At 40.7% G+C, this 20,772-nt stretch overlaps 1 protein-coding gene across 5 annotated transcripts in view; it reads left to right on the top strand.

Annotated features, from left to right (window-relative positions):
- Window positions 1-20,772, top strand: part of FREM1 (FRAS1 related extracellular matrix 1) — a 169,150-nt gene that overhangs the window by 111,363 nt on the left and 37,015 nt on the right. For 4 of the 5 annotated variants that reach the window (XR_005532548.1, XM_039256582.1, XM_039256583.1 and 1 more), the window contains exons 24-27: window positions 1,760-2,024; window positions 10,742-11,156; window positions 17,329-17,530; window positions 18,244-18,388. Coding sequence is in view for 4 of the 5 variants with exons in the window: in XM_039256582.1 (XP_039112513.1) it covers window positions 1,760-2,024; window positions 10,742-11,156; window positions 17,329-17,530; window positions 18,244-18,388 (1,027 nt within the window). In the remaining variant the exon portion in view is untranslated. Of the gene's footprint in view, window positions 1-1,759; window positions 2,025-10,691; window positions 11,157-17,328; window positions 17,531-18,243; window positions 18,389-20,772 lie in introns of those variants that run through there. The other variant, XM_039256586.1, reaches the window with a different exon arrangement.

Raw genomic sequence — 20,772 nt, forward strand, 5'->3', positions numbered from 1 at the left:
GAATGATTTTTGATTCTCCATTGTACTTAACATTTGGATAGCATTTTGAGTTAAAAGCAAGATAATATACCAAAAAGACCAATTTAATTATCTGATACAGAGTTTCTCAATCTTAACATTATTGACATGTGGGGGTAGGTAATGCTTTGTTATAATGGACCTCCTTGTGCATTCTAGGAAGTGTACAAGCATCTCTGGCCTCTACCTATTAGAAGCCCATAGAAACCTCAGTTATGACCACCACAGCTGTCTCTAGACATTGCCAGATGTCCCCTGGGGACTCAAACTGCCACTCATTGAGAACCACTGCTCTAGTTATACCTCCTTGATATTCTATCTATCTATCTATCTATCTATCTATCTATCTATCTATCTATCATCTATCTATCCTCATGGGACTGAACATCTTTTCATATTTTATTGATAATTTATATTTTTAAATTTATGAATGGCTTGACAAACATACACATACTAATGTGTGAAGTAATGTTCCTTTTGGACATTCATTCTTTTAGGGTTGATATTTAAGAGCTTCGATATATTGCAAAGAAGCAGCAAAATAATCTAGTGTTCAAGTTTGTGTTCTTGAGTCAGATGGCTTGAGTATAAATTCTATCTCTACCTTTTATTACATGTATAATTATTCGCAAGTTGGTTAACATTTCTATACCTTAGTTTCCTCATGTATAACCTGAGAAATACTATAATACGCTATGTCTCCGTTGGTGTGAAGGTGGAAGAGGCTTACCACTGTGCCTGGCACAAAGTAAAAAGCTCAATATCTGCATTGTGATCGTTTTTTAAATGAATGAGGTGACCAACATTGAATTATAATCCTTAGTTTGTAAAACTGCACCATTAGTTCACACGTGACCCACTTCTACTTCACTCATTTATAGAATTCGTTCATTCATTCATTTAGTCTCTTTTAAATACATATGACACACCTGTGCAACTGCCATCCAATTCAAGGACCGGAACATTAACAGTAGCAAACATCTACCTGTGTGTTCTTCCCATCCTCTAGAGAGAACCGTCCTCCTGAATTTTGTGTCAGTATTTTTACTTTTGTTCATGGTTTTCTGGGACATGCTCATGCCACTAACCAGCATTAGCAAGCTATGTCTGTTGTTGCTTGTAGGGGTACTTCCTTCACTTTGCTACTGTACACAATTCAGTTGTCTGATTAGACCATGGTTTGTTTACATATTTACCTTTTGCAAAGGCATCTGGTTGTTTCCAGCACTTTCAAGGCTGCCCTGGTCATCCTGGTCCACGTCTCCTGGGTGCCGGAGCTCTCTAGCACACAGCTGGAGTGGAATTGCTGGGTCAAGACATCTGTGAATATTCCACTCTTTACAAAATAATACCAAACGTGTGCCAATTTACATTCCTGCCAGAGTCATGTGAGAGATTCTACACTCTCTTCAACACTTGGTATCATCAGGATTCTAAATGTTTGCAAACCAGGGAGTTACGAGGTTGTAACTTATTGTGACCTTGATTTCCATTTCCACAATTGTTTATGAGTCTGACCTTCTTTTTGTATCTTTATTTGGCCATACATGTGTTTCCCCTGCTGTGTCATATCTGGTATCTTTTGCCTAATTCTTTTATTAATCATGATTATATAAACCTTTCTATACCATATTAGCTTTGTTTTCTGCCGCTTGGCCTCTGCTTTTTACCTTTCCCTTGGACATTTTTTGTTTTGTTTTGTTTAATTTGGGTTTTGACCACAAGCTCTTCTGCTCTGCAGGCGATATTGTCATCCTCGCAAAACCGCTTGTGGTGTCTAAAGGTGACCGAGGTTTCTTGACAACCGCTGCTCTCTTTGCTGTGGATGGAACAGACAAACCCGAGGAACTGCTCTATGTCATCACTTCCGCTCCGCGGTACGGCCAGGTCGAATATGTCCGCTATCCTGGACTCCCCATTACAAGCTTCAGCCAGATGGACATAGCAGGACAGACCGTCTGTTATGTACATAAGAGCAAGGCAGCTGCCTCCCATGACACCTTCAGGTGAGCCCTCAGAAAACTCTTCAGAACCCCTTCCCTGAGTTAACGCTTAGAAAGACAACAGGAGGCAGAAAATAAGTTCTCTTCCAACTCTGATACTTCACTGGTCTTCTGCTGCTGTGATGCATGACAGGGGAAGGTGTACAATTTAAAGGACAACAGCAAAGTCAGACATTAGGGTTGTTGTTTAACAATAAAGCAATCTATGGGCTCCTGGGTGGCTCAATCGGTTAAGCGTCTGACTTCGGCTCAGGTCATGATGTCATGGTTTGTGAGTTTGAGCCCTTCACTGGGCTCTGTGCTGACAGCTCAGAGCCTGGAGACTGCTTCAGGTTCTGTGTCTCCCTCTCTCTCTGCCCCTCCCCTGCTCGCACTCTTTCTGTCTCTCAAAACTGAATAAATGTTAAATTTTTTTTAAAAAAATAGAGCACATCTAAATGCCAGCTCTTCTAGGAGGAATGTGAAGGCCTGAGAGTCCCAGCTAAGGAGAGACATAGAAAACTAATTTACTGCTTTCTTTGAGTATCTTTTTCTATCTGAGGAAATGTAGTTAGTAAACATTTGGCATAAGCAGACACTGACTTTTGACATGATGAGTTTATAGAAACTCTATCATAAGTTCTGTTGTCATAGAGTGGATGACGTTTCCCCATAGAAACAGTGTTATAATGGGGCGGGGGCTGTGTATCCGTTCAGGAATTCTGTATCAAACACATCATTGGAATGAATAACAATCTGGTGCAAAGACAAAGATCCAACGTTAATGAAAGTCTGCCCTCATTTAAAATATTGAGATCTGTTTCCAGTCACATAAAGCAAGACAAATTCTAGAGAATCTATCATTTAGCAGTTCTCAAAGCTGGCTGAACTCAAGGTTCGTGATAGAAATCCAGATGCCTAGGGCTGGGATGAGAATCTAGAAATCTTGGACTAGCCTTTGGGGGAACCATGCTACATATGCATCCCTGGGGTTTATAAGCTAACATGGAGACCCCGAGGGGATTTGCCACACATGAAAAGCTTCTGACACCCAGTACAGTTTTCACCATGTCAGATAACAGCCTTCAGTGGGATGCCTGGCTGGCTTGGTCAGAAGAACATGTGACTCTTGATCTCAGGGTCGTGAGTCCGAGCCCTACATTGCATGTAGAGATTACTTAAAAATAAAATCTTTAAACAAAAGGATACAACCGATGGGAGTGGAGGAGGGCACTTGTGGGGATGAGCAATGGGTGTTATATGGAAACCAACTTGACAATAAACTATTTATAAAAAAAAAAAAAAAGGATACAACCTTCAAAACAGCACTATCACTCATGTAAGTGTAGCATACTCTCATGTTATTAATTGGGTCCCCATAAGTTATCAAGGGCACTGATACACCCGTGCTCAAACACTGCTCTCCTCTGTCATACATTTTGTCTCTCTAAATTCATGTCTGCAATGATAAACATTGTTTAAATGTCACGAAAGATGGTTTTGCTTGCCTTTTTGGAATGACAATTTGGGAAGAGGATTGGGATAGTCAGCTGTTAAAAAATTGGGGAAGTCCGAACTAATAGTTTCTGTTTTTCTCTTTCGACAAATGTCCTTAACAAGCAGATAGTCATTTGGCTGATCAATTTCTAAATAACAGGTTAGTGTTTGAGTGTTGCTAGGCGTTAGCAAAGCATCAGATGTGTGGATTCCTTTTTATGCCAGTTATTTTGTCCCAGAAGTGGTAGAGAAGAGTTGTTAAGACCACTCTGTGGCCAAGTCACACACCCTTCTCTGCTCTTGTGTCCTTTTTGTGAAAAGAAACGATGCTCATAGTACCTGTTTCATAGGAGTGACAGAAGCTTTAAATGAGTTTATGCATGTAAAGTACTTCTAAATATATGTGACACCCAGGAGGAATTAAATAAGTATTAGCCACTCTGACAGCTACTATTATTGTTGTTATTGCAATTGTTATCATGGTTTACTATATTCTTTCCTTGGCTCTTTTTCTTTGCCAGTCTTCACAATACCAAGATTATTCTTGAAGGGGAAAGAAATTACAAAGAAGAGTGATGATTGTTCTTTTTTTACTGGTTACTTATGGAAACTGGGTGCTTCTTGGCTTAATGCATGTATATCAGTCTCAGGGCCTATAATTTTACACCCATTTCTGGAACTGCTTGCTCCTTTCCATTCCCACTTTCCCCAGTCAATGGTCATGGGACAGTTCGCTGAAGACATTAATGACTCTTTGGAGAAACAAGCATCCCTTCTGGAGAAGCTAGTGAATAAATGCATCTAGATCTCCAGAAATCAAGTTGAAGTATTCATCAGATGGTGGTGATGAGCTGAGAATGAAAAGCAAAATGTCTGTATGTGAGGATTGATGATACTCTAAAATTTTCCTAATTCACAGCCATAGAAAGTCATACTAGATGGCTTTTTAGAAATAATTTGTCCTAGGGATTTTTAAAAATATCTAGATCTTCAAGAGATTTACCAAGAAGACTGATAAAAACACATTCTTAGTTCTCATTCCATCATTCCAGAGAGGTGGCTTTTCTAAGTTCAGTCTTGGGCCAGGAATCTGTAATTTTAAAAGCTCTTGGAGTGGGGAGAGGGGGGCGGGGTGTGCCTGGATGGCTCAGCCTGTTAAGCGGTTAAGTGTCCCGCTCTTGATTTTGGCTCAGGTCATGAACTTGCAGTTTGTGGGTTTGAACCCCGTGACTGCTCCATGCTAACTGCGTGGAGCCTGCTTGGGATTCTCTCTCTCTCCCTGTCTCTCTGCCCCTCCCCTGCTTGTGCTCTCTCTCACTCTCAAAATAAAGAAATAAAATTTAAACCACAACAACGAAACAAAAGCTCTCCAGGAGGCTGTGATGCCGCCATGACCAGCAGGCACTGGTCTGGTCCAGTCCATTGTCCCAAGAACATTCTAGGGAGCTTTGGCGATTTCCAGAATCCCTCGTGGGGCCTCCTGGAGACAGAAAGTGAAGGGGCTAAATTGGTGAGGCTCTGGGACCCTCACCCCAATTTACCGATGGAACTTTGTTTTGTTTTGTTTTTATTGTTTTGCACACGGGTTCCTGGGCAGGGTTTTCCTTTAGTACAAACGCTGTGGCTCTATTTCCCAAAAACAGTAATGTTGCACTACCAGTGACCCAAAGATGCAAACTGATGAGGGTCCGTCTAGAGAGAGGGCAATACATGACGGGGAATCCAGAGTGAGAAGCCATTCCCTTGTCATTCTGTCAATCTCCCTGGTGGTTTCAAGAAAGAAGTCTCAGGCTGGGGCCCATATGTTGGTTTTTTGTTTGTTTGGTTGGTTTTTTTTTACAAATAGTAAAAACCCCATACCCATCAGTCCTCAGTTTGTTCTCAGCATTCAAGAGTCTCTCATGGTTTGCCTCCCTCCCCCTCCCCCACTGTTTCCCCCTTCTTCTCCCCTATGGTCCTCCGTTAAGTTCCTCCTAATCCTCCTACACGTGCAAACATATGTTATCTGTCCTTCTCTGCCTGACTTATTTCGCTCAGCATAACACCCTCAAGGTCCATCCATGTTGCTACACATGGCCAGATTTCATTCTTTCTCTGGGCTCATATGTTTTTAACAGTTCTTCAATACTAACTGCTTTCCTTTGTAGCAGACAGTGCTGGTTAAAAGGTGTGCTTTTAAACACATTTATTTAAATACAAGAGTGGATTGACATAAAGCAAAGTAGTTAAATAATAAGAGTACGGGTAGTACACGAATATGGCAGAAAGGTGTTGTTTGGATGACTCTAAGACTAGGAGAGAAGGGTTGGAAAACACTGATGTGTGGGAAAGCTAGTATCGCTTGAATACGTGTAATACATCTGGCAGTGTACTAGACTCTTTTGTGTCCATCCTTTCCCTTACGCCTTACGCCACCACCTCAAGCGAGATGATTTGTTCCCATTTTACACATGAGAAAACCAAGGTTCCAAGAGGCGCAGGAAGGCATCTAAGCCGACATAACTGAGTATCAGAGCTGAATTTGGGCTAAGATCTCATTTTGAGGAGATTTCTCCATTGTACCAAAACTTCATGGAAAATATGCACTTGTGGGAAGACGTGTCCTCTATGCATCATTCTGATGTCTGGCAAACAGTTTTACATATTTATGATGGAAGAGCCTAGCATCTGCCCAAGACCCTTGTTTTAATCTTGTCATTTCACTAACCCAGTCATGGGCTGCTGTGGTGCTTGTCAAGTGGAGCTCAACCAAAGCCGAAAGTCTGTTGTAATGAACGTGTGATCGTGGTGCTTTTTAAAAATGAAATCTGTGCGACCAACCTAATCACCTAAATTTATGTTGCTTGCTGTTAAATCTGGCAAGGAATTTGGCTGGGTAGGAGAGATAAATTCTGTGGCAGAGGATTCCACCCCCTTCTCTTTTTAATGTAAGATACGGCAGAATTAATTAAACGGGGGAGTTTAACGGTCAGATTTTACCTTCTGCAAAAATATTTTGTGAATCATAAATTTCTCCTGCATTGTTTGGTGCTGCTGGCCTGGAAGAAAGATTTGGCAGCACATTCTAGGACAGATGACACCAAGTGATTAGCAAGCTGACTTCAGCTGCTGGCAGTCGGGTACTAAAAGAACATGCTAATGTCCTCCATTTTGACATGCTGGCTGGACTTTTTTTTTTTTTTTTTCCTCTCTCTCTTTCCTTCGGAACTGGCTCTATTTATGATTCCATTTTTATCTTTTAAATGCCATGACAGATGGCAGATTCTTCAGCCAACTCTATTGCCAAGAAATGCAGAGAGCCTGAAAGCACCCTGGTAATGGTGAAATCAGACCAGGCAGGCACCCCAAACAGATCTGCGAGTCATTCCCCAAATTTCACGAGAACCGTGGTCATCCTGGCTGTGTCTCTTCTCATGGGGGGCCTTAATAAAGGAAATTCAACAAAACAGATCCGCAGAGGGACCTGCTGCCTTGATACCACCAGCTTCTTAACCTTGGGATGGACACCGTCACAGCCATGACACGGTTGTTTTCAAACTTGAAGACATATTTGGGAGGTTTCTTTGGGGGTGGGGGGGAGAGCATTTGGAAGGTCATCTGGTCAACCTTGGCAGACATGAACAGCGCTGACCTTGTTCTGCTAGGCTTATTTTGACTGGGAAGCCAACCATGACCGTTCACCCTGTCTCCGCCTGAGAGCATTTTTCTGCCCGTGACTCGTTTGCATTGTTACTCGTGAAAGTGGAATGGTGTGTGTGATCCAGTCATGGTTAGAAATGTCATCCTTCTCGCCACTGGCTTATTAGCGTTCGGTCAGCACAGACAGCTGCCTCTGTGTCCCAGCTGGGAACAATGGCCTCAGTAAACATATTTCTTACTCTTATCTGGTCCCTGGCTTGCTTGCCCTGATTCCCATCTGTCTGATGGCAGGCTGCCGATTTCCGACGTGGTCAGATCCCCATCATCAGGCAGGGAGGAGTCTGAGATGGGCAGCCCGAATCAGAAGACAACTTCAGTTGTCCTCACGCAGGTCATGCATTTGTAGATTAATGGCAGCCCTCCTGAGACTGAGCTTCGAGGTGTTTTCAGAATTCACTCGCCAGAGAGGAAAGTCAGAATGGCCCCTATGACTCACTCGAGTCCCCTTTGAACTTCCTTACTATCGTTCCCATCTCTCCCCTCCTTTCCCCTTTCTTCTCTACTCACATCCGACAGGGTGCTTTTAATGGGGCGCAAATTCTTTAATTCTGCTATTTATACTAAAAATGCACATCCTTTGGCTTAAATTTGTGCTAAACCATAAACCGCTCATTTAAAATTTTCCAAAAGAGTGTAGTTTTGAGATAGGGATCTGATAAGGATGAGAGAACCACTTTATTTGAAATGGGAGACATTAACATGTTTCTGGAGGGGGAGAGTGGAAGAAAGACAAAATGGAGGCATAGAGGGAATATCTCCACCCTATTTGACTTGGGGTCAGATGATAGATTCCAGGGAGGAAAACTAAAAATAGTAACAGGAAAACAATGAGATAAAAGTACAATTCCATGAAAGGCTTTCCCTGGGAAACAGATTATGATTTTTATCTTAAAAAATGCATATCACTTGACATCTGAAACTGTCAAGGTGACTACACAGTACAAAGCTGAAAAGCACACAGATAGTTTTCTGGGTGCGTTTCTGTTTGCTTTTTTGAAAATAACTAATTTTGCAAACACTCGTGATCCATCAACGACATTGCCCTATTGGCTTAGAACACATTTAGCACATGTTTAGCTTTGCAAAAGAAAAATTGACTGTTTTATTTTAAGGAAACTATGTGAATTTGCTCAATCTGCCATTCTAAAGTTATTATATTTATTGAGACTGTAAACATGCTGTGGAGAAGAAACCAGGTTATATTCTTTGCAGGTCAAGGTGTATGAAACGTCAAAAGTTTGCTTGATTTGTAATATTCCACTTAACAATTTCACTTAGCAAAATAGATTCCTTGTTTTATGCATCACATTGTATTTTCCTTGCAGGTGTTCTTATCAACTAGATAATTAGAAAGCTCAAAGATGTGAGCTTAGTCTTCAAAGTAAAAATCTGTGCTCAGCCAAACTCATCTTTTCCTTTTTATCCAGCTGTCTCTTTAGCTGAGCCCTTTGCCTCAGGCAGGCTGAGGTTGTGCTCCTACAACCTGGTTTCGGGTTCTTTCCTGTTCAAAAGCAAAGCACCAACCCACAAGCCCTGAAGTACAAGACACATTTTACAAAGAATAAAGAACTCATTAGTCAAATTTATCAGATTAGGAAAATAAATAGAAACCTCATATCTTCTCTGAATAAAAAGAAACTGCCAAAGAAAATTCTCACATAATTTAAGGTTATATTCTGCTAAAACATTCTTTTTAGAGATTTTTACATCCGGGGAATATAAGAGTATCTCCTCCATGAATATTTCTGGCAACAACAGTACATGGAGAAAAACTGATAGATACAACGCCATGATTATTTCAGAGTATATTTCCTTGGTGTGTGGTGAATTTGTGAATTACATTTGAAAGTAGTGATTTCCTAACTGTTTGGAGTTGCCACAGTGTATTTGATTTGCTTAATTTCATGATACTCTTAATTGCCCTTCAAACCAAACGTACGCATCGATACATTCTAAAGAGCCCTTCAATTACTTTTATTTTGACTTTGGCAGTGGTGGGTGGCATGTGGTTTAGTGATCAATAAAATCAAAAGCGCATTAGAGTATCATACATCCAAGGTCGTGTGAGAGATTTTGCTTACTTTGAATTGATATCATTTAAGCTTTCTCTTCACCATTCTGCAGGGGCGCTCAGGTACACAGGTCTGTCTTTGTGGTCTGCTAAACAGTCCTGTATTAAAAACTCTGCCTCTTTCTCTCTCTCTCTCTCCTAGAAATAAAAAAAAAAAAAAAAAAAAAAAAAAGGAGGGCGCCTGGGAGGCTTAATCGGTTAAGTGTCCGACTTTCGCTTAGGTCATGATCTCGCAGTTCGTGGTTCGAGCCCCGCGTCGGGCTCTGTGCTGACTGCCAGCTCAGAGCCTGGAGCCTGTTTCAGATTCTGTGTCTCCCTCTCTCTCTGACCCTCCCCTGCTCATGCTCTCTCTCTCTCTCTCTCTCTCTCTCTCTCCTAGAAATAAATAAAAAACATAAAAAAAAAAACCACAACTCTGCAAAAGCAGAAAATGTGGGGTCAAACAACCTGGTTCTAATCACAGCTCTGTCTCCTGCCTGCCTTATAATCTCCCACCACATTCCTTACTTTCTGCTGTACTTTTTTCTCTTTAAGTCAGGAAGGTAATTTTTGTCTAGCATAAGTCTCATATATACTGTAAAGGGAAAATATAGAAGCACAAGAAAAATGTAAGGGATTAGAGCATCACATGATATTTTAAAGTTGGATGGTCCTTAGCAATCACGTGGTCCATCTTTTACTTTACAGAAGAGTGAAAATGAGGCCCAAAAAGGTGAGATGAGTTAGGCTCATGGCTGAGTAATGTGATTTGCCTGTGAAAAATTTACTGTGAAAATACATGAATAAAATGAAATAGCCAAAATCAGCCACTGGATTGGCCCCCAATTATCAGTCTTAAAAGCTTGGCTTATTAAGTGCCTACAAGGATAATATAGTTGCAAGATTATGAATATATAAAAAGGGCATACTCTTCAAACTCATGCAGTGAGTCTACTTGTATGTGAAATTCCTATGTGGGGCAAGGAATTCTACTAAACATTGACTATACTAAATTCTGATGAGTCTGAAGAATACCGTTGGCAGAATTAGCCTACTCTATCACATGAGTCTGCCACCAGTGTGGTGGTATTTTTTTGTTTGTTTGTTTGTTTGTTTTTGAGAGAGAGAGGGAAAAAAGAACACGTGTGCCCCTAGGGGAGGGATAGCATAGAGCCTGACCCTCAGAAACTGTGAGATCATGACCTGAGCCAAAATCAAGAGTCAGATGCTTAACTAATCGAGCCACCTAGGTGCCTCTACCACCGACGTTGTTGAGAGAGTACTTTTGGGTCTAGAATGTTGTACGTAGTTTGTGTGTTACTTAGCGACTGGTTTAATGGCTAAAACAGCATCCTTCTGAAAATCTGCCCTTCAGTCTTCATTTGAGCCCCAACAGGACATGTTGTTGAATAAAGGTGTGTATTGTTATCATTTCATTTCGGTAGATGGTGACACAAGATCCCATGCTGAAGGCTGCCTTGCCTCTCTTTGCCAGATTCATCGTCAGCAATGGGCTGCAGACCAAACATGGGGTGTTTAAGATCACACTGGAGACCGTGGACAGAGCCTTACCCGTGGTGACCAGGAACAGGGGGCTGAGACTGGACGAGGGGGGCATGGGCCTGCTTTCCCCTGACCTCCTCCAGCTGACTGACCCCGACACCCCAGTGGAGAACCTCACCTTTGTGTTGGCCCAGCTCCCACGACACGGCCAGCTTTACCTGCGGGGGACAGTGTTGCTTCAGCACAACTTCACTCAGCAGGATGTGGACAGCAGGAATGTGGCCTACAGGCACTTGGGAGGGGACTCCCAGGTTGACTGCTTTACTTTTGTGGCCACAGATAGGACAAACCAAGGCTTTATTGTGGACGGGAGAGTGGGACAAGAACCTGTTACATTCACCATCCAGGCAAGTATGACAAATCCACAGTTCATTGCCACAGATGTAGAGTAAACGACTTCAGGGAGAATGATTTCCTCCTTTCCTTCCTTCTTTTATTCACCTATGCACCGTGTGGTGTGTCTGTAGCATGCCAGGCACTAAGCAAGGCACCAGGCATGTTAATACATGTGGTCCCTGCATGCAGGCTAATGACCAAGAGTCTGCGATAGGACAGAAAGGAACAGGAAACATGAGCTCTGGGGTCAGACTTGACTGGGTTGGAATTTCTATTTGCCATTTGTTAGCTGTGTGACCTTACGAGAGTCCTTTAACTCTTCTAACTCAACCTTTCTTCCTTTGAAAACCATCCCGTACAGCATCATGGGAATGAGATCAGGTTACATATCCAAGGTGCTAGTATATTGCCTGAAATATATTAGATAGATACTCAATATCTTGTAACTACTGTTGTAATATCTAACTACCATTACGATGGTACTTAGTGGTCCACATCATCTGTCGGCATTTTAATGGTTTTCGGTTAAACATGAAAACTTACGAGGCAGCATCGATATGATACGTGAACTAATGATGAGAGAAATAGTTGCAGCAGTTACAAGTTTTGTAATGTTAACTTCAGGGCAGACCCACTTTACGTAAATCTCATTTCCTTCTCATGAAAAGGGAAGTGTTGTGGTCTCCACTTAATAGGTGTTCAGAAATTCACAAGTTAAATAACTTGATCAAAACCAAATAAAGACCTCCAGTCTTTCTGACCCCAAATTCTGTGTCCTTTCTCTGCCACATTTGTGTTGCCTAGTAGCATGATATTTGGAGGCCATTGTGTGTTTTTCTGTTTTTAGTCAAAACACATCAAGCATGTTCTGTTTCTTAAATCCTTCAATCCACTCTCCTGGGATATAGTTTATCCTGTTCTACAGCCTTCCACCAACAGTGAGAAAGATAAACCTGTGTGTTACTTCAGGATTATGTAAAATAATCATAATTTTCCCTTGCTCTTTAGTCTCTCTGTTGGTCAGGGTTTTCCAGAGAAACAGCACAGACAAGATGTATATATAAGAGAAGAGGAGAGAAAAGAGAAAGAGAAAAATATTTATTTTTGGAAGTTGGCTCACAGTTGTGGGGTCTGACATGGCCAAAATCTGCAAGGCAGGCCAGGAGGATGGAAATTCCAGCAGGAAGTGATGTTGAGGTCTCGATCCCAAAGGCAGTCTGGAGGCAGAATCGCTTCCTTGCCAGGGGACACCAGTCTTCTTGTCTCTGAAGGTCTTCACCAGATTGGATAAGTCCCACCCACACTGTGGAGGGGAATTTGCTTTACTCAAAGTCAACAGACTGAAATGTTAATCACAACCAGAAAATACCTTCACAGCAACATGTAGCCTGCTGGTTGACCAAACGAGCATCCTAGCCAGGAACTTTGACACATAAAATTAACCATCACAGTCTCTTATCTGAGGAGGGATTTGAATAGAAAGGTGGTGAGTCATGTTAACATGGAGTGGATGCTGGATGAGTCTTGGTCTCTAGGAAGGTCCAGAAAATGTCATGAACTTATGATGGACTGATATCATTGACACAGCATGAAAGAAGTATTTTGTATGTAGTAAAATTATGTTCTTTTAATTATATGTTTTAATTGTTATTTGTCTCATTCCACTCTCCAGTCTATTAATATGTTTTTTCCTGACTCCTGACTCGCCCCCCTAGGTAGAGAAATGTCATTGTGCTGTCCAATCAGTAATACTTTTCTGGGTCTATTTGGCTGCAAATCTGTAGGAGTTATACATTCTAAGTACAGGTGTAAGAGTTCTTTCTACCCTCAGAGAAGAGAAGGAAAAGGGAGTAGAATTTAGAAGAAGTATCGGAACTTAAATCAGTGCTGTCCCAACAGTTACAACACTCTTCTTACAGAACATGGTTATTATAAGAGAGTGATCTCTTTAAAGTTGCAGAATTAGTGATAGGAAAATGTTGTATATACACTGGGAAAGTCCTTTTTCATCCAAAGTACAAGGTTTTCTTTGCCAGAAAATACAATTGTGTATAGACGAGGAAAGCCTCAGACTTTCTCCCGTAATTTCCCTGAATTGTCTTGTCTTTCTGAGCAGAGAGGACAAGCAGTTTAGGAAGTAAGAGACTGATATCCCTCAGTCTCTTGCCTTCAAGAGGTTTTTTGGTAAGACAATATGATGTCAACTACCACTAACTCATGAGTTGGTCCAGATCAGTTCCCCAAGTGGGGGTGTACTACCCATAGGGTCCCAACCCAGGTAACTGAGGGCAAAGCCAGTGGGCTTCACAAGTGCAAAACAGGCATGTTTCCCTGATATCAGGGTGCACAACCTGAACTTCACACTGTAGGAAATCATGTCGGTCTAAGCAAGATACTGAAGTCTTGCCCCAGTGATTCCTGTACTCTCCCCTCAACGGGGACGCACCTGGCGGCGAGGGAGAAAGGACCAGTGTTGCTGCTTTTTATGGTTTATGCCTGTCTGAGATGATTTTTAGTGAGTCCAAGACAAATTATCAAAGGATGTAGCCTTCTTTTCTTTAAAAAAAAAATGTCTTGGACTCCAGTATTTTAAAATGCTAAGCCAAAAGACCTGTTTTTGAAGAAACCAGAAGTTGAATGAGATGAAGGCAATTAGGACCAAAGACACAATAGTGGACCATGTAATCAGAGTTTACTTTTGTTTGTTTGTTTGTTTGTTTGTTTGCTTGTTTGGAGAGGGAGAAAGGGTGAGTGGGGAAGAGGGGGCAGAAGGAGAGAGATAATCCCAAGCAGGTTCCACGCTCAGCTCGAAGCCTGACGTGAGGCTCAATCTCACAACTGTGAGATCATGACATGAATCAAAATCAAGAGTTGGACACTCAACTGAATGAATCACTGAGGTGCACCCTCCCCGCTAAACTTAAATGTTAATATATGTATTTTAAAGTTTACTTATTTACTATGAAAGAGACAGAGAGAAAGAGAGAGAGAGAGAGAGAGAGAGAGAGAGAGCAGCGGGGAGGACAGAGAGAGGGAGAGAGAATCCCAAGCAGGTTCCACACTGCCACACTCTCAGTGTGGGGCTCAAACTCACAAACCATGAGATCATGACCTGGCCAAAATTTAGAATGGGACTTAACCAACTGAGCCACCCAGGCTCCTCAAATATTAATATTTTTTAAAAACAAATGATTACTACCAGCATTTATTCCTTTTGCAATACTTGTTTTTACAGAAAATATGTGTTAAAAAAAACCCACACCTACACTCAGCTGGTTATAATGTTGAGGATTTCTTACATGGTTTTAAGCATTTTTATTTTTTCCATGTCTGGCATACTCCAACTGGCCATCCTGGATAGGAGTTTCTCCGCCAAAAGGCCATGATCATGATTTGAGTCCCCATCTCCCACCCAAGTGCATAGCTCTGAGGTTGTTGTCCATACCTTTTAGGAGAAGAGAATGACTGTAACTTTTGAAAATTGGTGTTGCTTTTTTCCTTTATAAAGTAATTATTTATTGTAAAGAATTCATAAGCTACAGAAAAGGACAAGAAAAAATCCTTCCCAATCATACCACTCAAAGATAACTAATTTTATCAGGCACCTGGGTGGCTCAGTGTGTTGAGTGTTTGGCTCTTGATTTCAGCTCAGGTCATGATCCCTGGGTCATGGGATTGAGCCCTGCATAGGGCTCCGTGCTGGGCATGGAGTCTGCTTAGGACTCTGTCTCTCTCTGCCCCTCCCCTGCTTGTGCACTTTCTCTCCGGAGGATACTTATGTCCTGTCAAGCATATTGCCTGTTTCCACTCTTCATTATATTATAAAAATTTCCTAATGTCACTAGATCTTTCTCAAAAATATAATTTTTAAAGGTTAAATAGCATTCAGTGTCAGGTAGAGATGGTTTATAAATCTCTTGGACTTCTATTTTATGGATTTTTAAAATTGTTATTAAAAATTATATTTTTGTGAATATATAGACACACATTTTTATACACATCTAATCATTTCTGCAGGACATACATAAAAAAGTGAAAGTTTTGGATCAAAGTTTATATACATTAAAAAATTTTTAATGTTTATTTATTTTTGAGAGAGAGAGAGACAGAGTGTGAGTGGGGGAAGAGCAGAGAGAGAGGGAGACAAAGAATCTGAAGCAGGCTCCAGGCCCTGAGCTGTCAGCATGGAGCCCACCATGGGGCTTGAACCTATGACCTATGAGATCATGACCTGAGTTGAAGTCGGATACTTAACTGACTGAGCCACCTAGGAGCCCCGACGTTTTAAATATATATATACAAAACTTGTCTGCAGAAAATTTTCACCACTACCAGCGAAATGTAAAAACCTCTGTTTCTCCAAATAGTTACCAACATAATGTATGATTGGGTTTTTTTAATGCTTATTTATTTTTGAGAGAGAGAGAGACAGACAGACAGAGCTCAAGCAGAGGAGGGGCAGAGAGAGACGAAGACACAGGATCTGAAGCAGACTCCAGGCTCTGAGCTGTCAGCACAGAGCCCGACGCAGGGTTCAAACCCACGAACCATGAGATCATGACCTGAGCCAAAGTCGGAGGCTTAACCGACTGAGCTACCCAAGTGCCCTGATTATTTTTGTTAATTAAAAAAAAAAACAAAAACTTGCCAACTTGAGAGGGAAAAAAATACTTGATTGTTACAAAATTCCATGATGCGTGGATATTTCCATGAATGAAGCATAATATTTCCCCCACCCAATTAAAAAATTGTTTAAAACAGGTTTGTACAAGTAAATGCTTACAGAATTTTGTCTGTGTCTGTATGAACATATATGTGAACAGAAATGGTATTATAGTCATCTCTTATTCTGCAAGTTACTGTTTTTTTCTTTACCAGTTAACACTAAGTTGTGGAAATTATATATTATCAGTTCCTTCTACCTCTGTTTTTTAAAATAGCTGAATAATAGCTTATTGTATCATACTATCCAAAAAATATTTATATAGTCTTGTCATGGCATTTATTCTTTACTTTGCTAGGGTGAACCAAGATTTCCAACAGTATCCTTTTTGGGTAAGTGAAGTTGAGAATTGAATGGCTAGGAGTAAGAGGAATGGAGATTGTGTTCCCGTACTTGATGTCTAGTCTCAGTGAACTGTGCTAATTCCTTCAAATTTGCTCCTTCCCTAACCTACAACGGTCATGTGCAAGATGGATGAAGCTTCATACCAGACCTGAATGTGGCCCTTTGCAGTGTTTGAACCTATATGCCTCTTTCACTGATGAGTAATTGCTCCTCCACTGTCTTCGCAAATTGAGCCTACCTGTTTAGTTACCTGGTTCTCATCCTTAGTGGAACAAATACGCAAACGCTTACAAATAATCACCTTTCAGGGACCCTGGGTGGCTCAGTCAGTTAAGTGTCTGACTTCCGCTCAGGTCATGGTGTCACAGTTGGTAAGTCTGAGTCCTGCGTCAGGCTCTGTGCTGACGGCTCAGAGCCTGGAGCCTACTTCAGATTCTGTGTCTCCGTCTCTCTGACCCTCCCCCACTCACACTCTGTGTGTCTCTCTCAAAAATAAATAAACATTAATAATAATAATCACCTTTCATTTTTTATTACGATTTCTAATTTTTACACCACATTTTTGTCATTTGAACAAAGATGTGCCAAAAAATATTCAATGCATTTGTGATGCATATCCTCATGTATATCTTTATAACCTTATTTCTGTATATCACCAAACACTGGGAAAATTGAAAATTCCTCCTGTGGAGCTAACTTGAAGTTTGCAATACAATTCTTGGATCAATTTTAATGTATTCAGTCAACAAATATTCCTTGAGCTGCTGTCATGGTTCAGGTAATGTGCTGGGTGCAGGGAACGGGGTGAGGAGGAAGGTAGGTGTGGAGACATAATGTCGGCCGTCAGAGAGCTTATGTCCTAATTGGAGAGTCAGACAATGGACAATTCACAAAGCTGAGTCAAAATTTACAAAGGCAAGTTAGCCTCTCTTCCAGGCACTGTGATATTTACTGAGGATATTGTGAACAAGCCGGTCTTTAGCAGAAATTAACAAATGAGGAAAATAAATAATCTGAGATTTGGGATAGATTATCTTTGTTAACTCTTAAGATCCTATGTTGCTTGGAGATGAGAAGCCTTTGTATGAAATTGTATGTAATCATTGATCACCCAGGTTGACCAGTTGGACAAAACAGCCCCCCATATCACACTCCTGCATTCCCCTTCTCAAGTGGGGCTCCTGACAAATGGATGTTACGGGATTTACCTCACTTCCCATGTGTTGAAGGCATCAGACCCTGACACTGATGACGACCTGATCATCTTTAAAATTTTACGAGGCCCCCGACATGGACGTCTGGAGAACACAACAACAGGTATGGCCTTCCTTAATCCTTGTAATTGCTCATCTTAAAATACCCAGTCACTGGCAATGCTAGAGAGTAATTTAATTAAGTGTAGGCCCAGTTGGTAAACAGCCCCAGGGCTTACTGATAGATGCAGTTTATAAATCAATGCTGGTGCTAAGGAGGGTTTGAGACCGAACTTCCCTAAATTCATCTTGAGTGGGAGAACCAAACACTGATATGCTGCTGTTTATTGCTTATAATTCTTTTTCTCAGCCAGATTGTAATATAGTCAGTGTCAGGACAAAATTCATATTTGTGAGTAATTTTTTTTAAATCAGGAATTCTAAATGATATCTGTTCATGAAACAACAATGACAAAAACTGGGAGGGGTAGAATGGTTTCTCTGGATTCTAATTATTTTGCTTCATGAAGACAATGATTAAAATATGTCACTAAAAAGAATGGCACAGAATTAGAGATTTTATGACTGTATCTTCCTACTTCCCCTCTATTTTTATATTTTCTTTAAGGTCCAATGTTTCTGAGCCAAAGTAAATTCTAAAGCTAATTTAATTTTATTACATACGAGTTTTAAGATACTTGCAATAATGTTCATTTCTTTAAAAATGTATACTTTGGCTGTTTTGAAAGCTGTGCTTAAAATAGGCATACAATTTATCAACTTTTATTTAGTATTTTGCTTGGTTCCTTGTGAAATTTATTCATTTCTTTTTTACAGGTGAACTTATCCGTGAGAAATTTATCCAAAAGGACTTAAACAGCAAGACCATTCTTTACATCATAAACGCATCTTTGGAAGTTAATTCAGATATCCTGGAATTTCAAATCATGGACCCGACAGGGAACTCGGCTGCTGCTCAAACGTAAATTATTTTGCTTATTCAATGGTCCTGTATATATACTCTCCAGAATGTATCTGATTATGAAGGTGAAATATTCATTTTCCAACAAAATATGAAGATCTGTTGGTAGGCCATTTTAGAAGCTCATAGAATTTATTTTTGAGAAAGAAATGTTCTTTCTCATGTGTGATAATAGGAAAGTCAGTAGTCATACCGAATATGAGAATATTAGAAAGTTAAGTTATATAGTGCTGGCTCGATCATGTTACTCATGTAAATGCTTACACTTCCACACGCAGACACCCAGAAGTTTCTGTCTGGACAATTCGCTAACATCCAGGACTGAGTTTGCAGGCTCATGTACAACTCAGAGCAAGAGGTCCCTCTAGGACTGTGTTAGTAACCAGAGTCTTCTAAAATACCTACAGCAGGAAAAACAGTGTAGTTACGAAGTGTTAGAAAACATCTCTTCCCTTCCAAAGAAACCAAAAACCCAATTGACTACTTGTGACCACATCTCTAAGCTAATAAACCTATCGCAGGTGAGATGAAGACAGTGTAAAGGGGAAAATAGGCAAGTATTAAGTGACACTTAGAAACGTATAGAATGTACAACCAACAGAGTAACAAATCCTCTCAATTAAGAAGATGAACAGACTATCGTAATATTTCTGACTGGCCCCTGTTCTAAATTTCTCTTGAGTGTATAACCTTGAATAACTTACCAGGTAGCAGATACTCACAGAAAGATTAATTATAGATCAATTCTGCTTGTGCTATGTTTTTCTTTTGAATTTGGACACCCTTTCCAGTCACCTCATAGAAAAGTCGCTCATTTATCCTAGTTTCTGTATTCGCTGTCACCTAGTCAAGCTACATGTCATAAGCTAGGACAGCACCCTTATGGATTTTTTATGTCAGAATATAGACAGAGGAAGAAAACAAATTCGCCTCTCTTGTTTCCATTCTTACTTTTTCTGACCCTAAATTGTAGTTCCAATATTTGCCAGCAGAGGTCTCTATAGTCATTGTTAGAAAAATGTGTTTGCTTAACAAAATTCATTCCGAGTCCCACCTCCATGCCCTGGTATAAAGTACCTGTCCAGATTCATAACCTCCCCAGATTTTTATTGAGTGGCTATTATATGCCAGGTTCACAGTACTAGAAGCTGGGAAATAGGCATGAACAAGGAAAACCTGGGCCCTGACATTAACATATAATCATGAGGTTATAAAACTCAAATGGATGACCACCACCCATTAAACTGATCTTGTCCGAGAGAAATAATTCCTTGGCATTACCATCCTTAGAGAAAATATATTACCTCAGTGCAATTTCAGGCAAATGTCTTCCAATTCTCAAGAAAATGAAACAAAAATCCTGCTCCAAAAATCATTAATAAATTGATTACATTTGCTTTTTATTTTATGTTTTAAAAAATATTTACTAACTTAAGTACTCTCTACACCCAACATGGAGTTTCCGCTCAAGACCCTGAGATCCAGAGTCACATGCTCTTCTGACTGAGCCAGCCAGGGGCCCCTACGTTTGCTTTTTTTAAAATTTTTCTTTATTTTTTTTAAAGCACTTGCTTTTTTTATTTTTATTTATTATTTTTATTTTTAATGTTTATTTATTTTGAGAGATAGAAGGGGGGGAGGGGCAGAGAGAGAAGGAGACCCAGAATCTGAAGCAGGCTCCAGGCTCTGAACTGTCAGCACAGAGCCTGAAGCGGGGCTCGAACTCACGAACCCCGAGATCATGATGACCTGAGCTGAAGTCTGACACTTGACCGGCTAAGCCACCCCAGCCCCCTGCCTGCTTTTTAATAGTTCGACTAAAGAACAGGAGTATTGATCAGATTGCTGTTGACCAAATGCTAACTACTCCTCCTCCACCTGTTAACATAGCATGGCTGACGGAATTTTTTTTCTCCTGCACTGGTGCTAGATTGGTACTGTTTCAATTACACACCCTTTCATTCCTCATTGTTACAAAGGACATTGCTTTTGAAGATGATTTGTGTTTTAAAAGAATTCTCAAATTCATAGGAGAATCACAGAACAATTTATAATCTTAACCAAGGCTATTTTAAATAGACTTCCACTTCTGTGGTATCTGTGTTCATGTACCTTGCTGAAGATATTTCTATTTCAGCTTGAAATAGTGGGAACCAGGGGCGCCTGGGTGGCTTAGTCGGTTAAGCGTCCGACTTTCGCTTGGGTCATGATCTCGCGGTTCGTGGGTTCGAGCCCCGCGTCGGGCTCTGTGCTGACTGCCAGCTCAGAGCCTGGAGCCTGTTTCAGAGTCTGTGTCTCCCTCTCTCTCTGACCCTCCCCTGCTCACGCTGTCTCTCTCTCTCTCTCTCTCTCCTAGAAATAAATAAAAAAAAATTAAAAAAAAA

Source organism: Hyaena hyaena, unplaced genomic scaffold, assembly GCF_003009895.1.
Source record: "Hyaena hyaena isolate Hyena2069 unplaced genomic scaffold, ASM300989v1 scaffold_573, whole genome shotgun sequence".
NCBI lineage: Eukaryota > Metazoa > Chordata > Mammalia > Carnivora > Hyaenidae > Hyaena > Hyaena hyaena.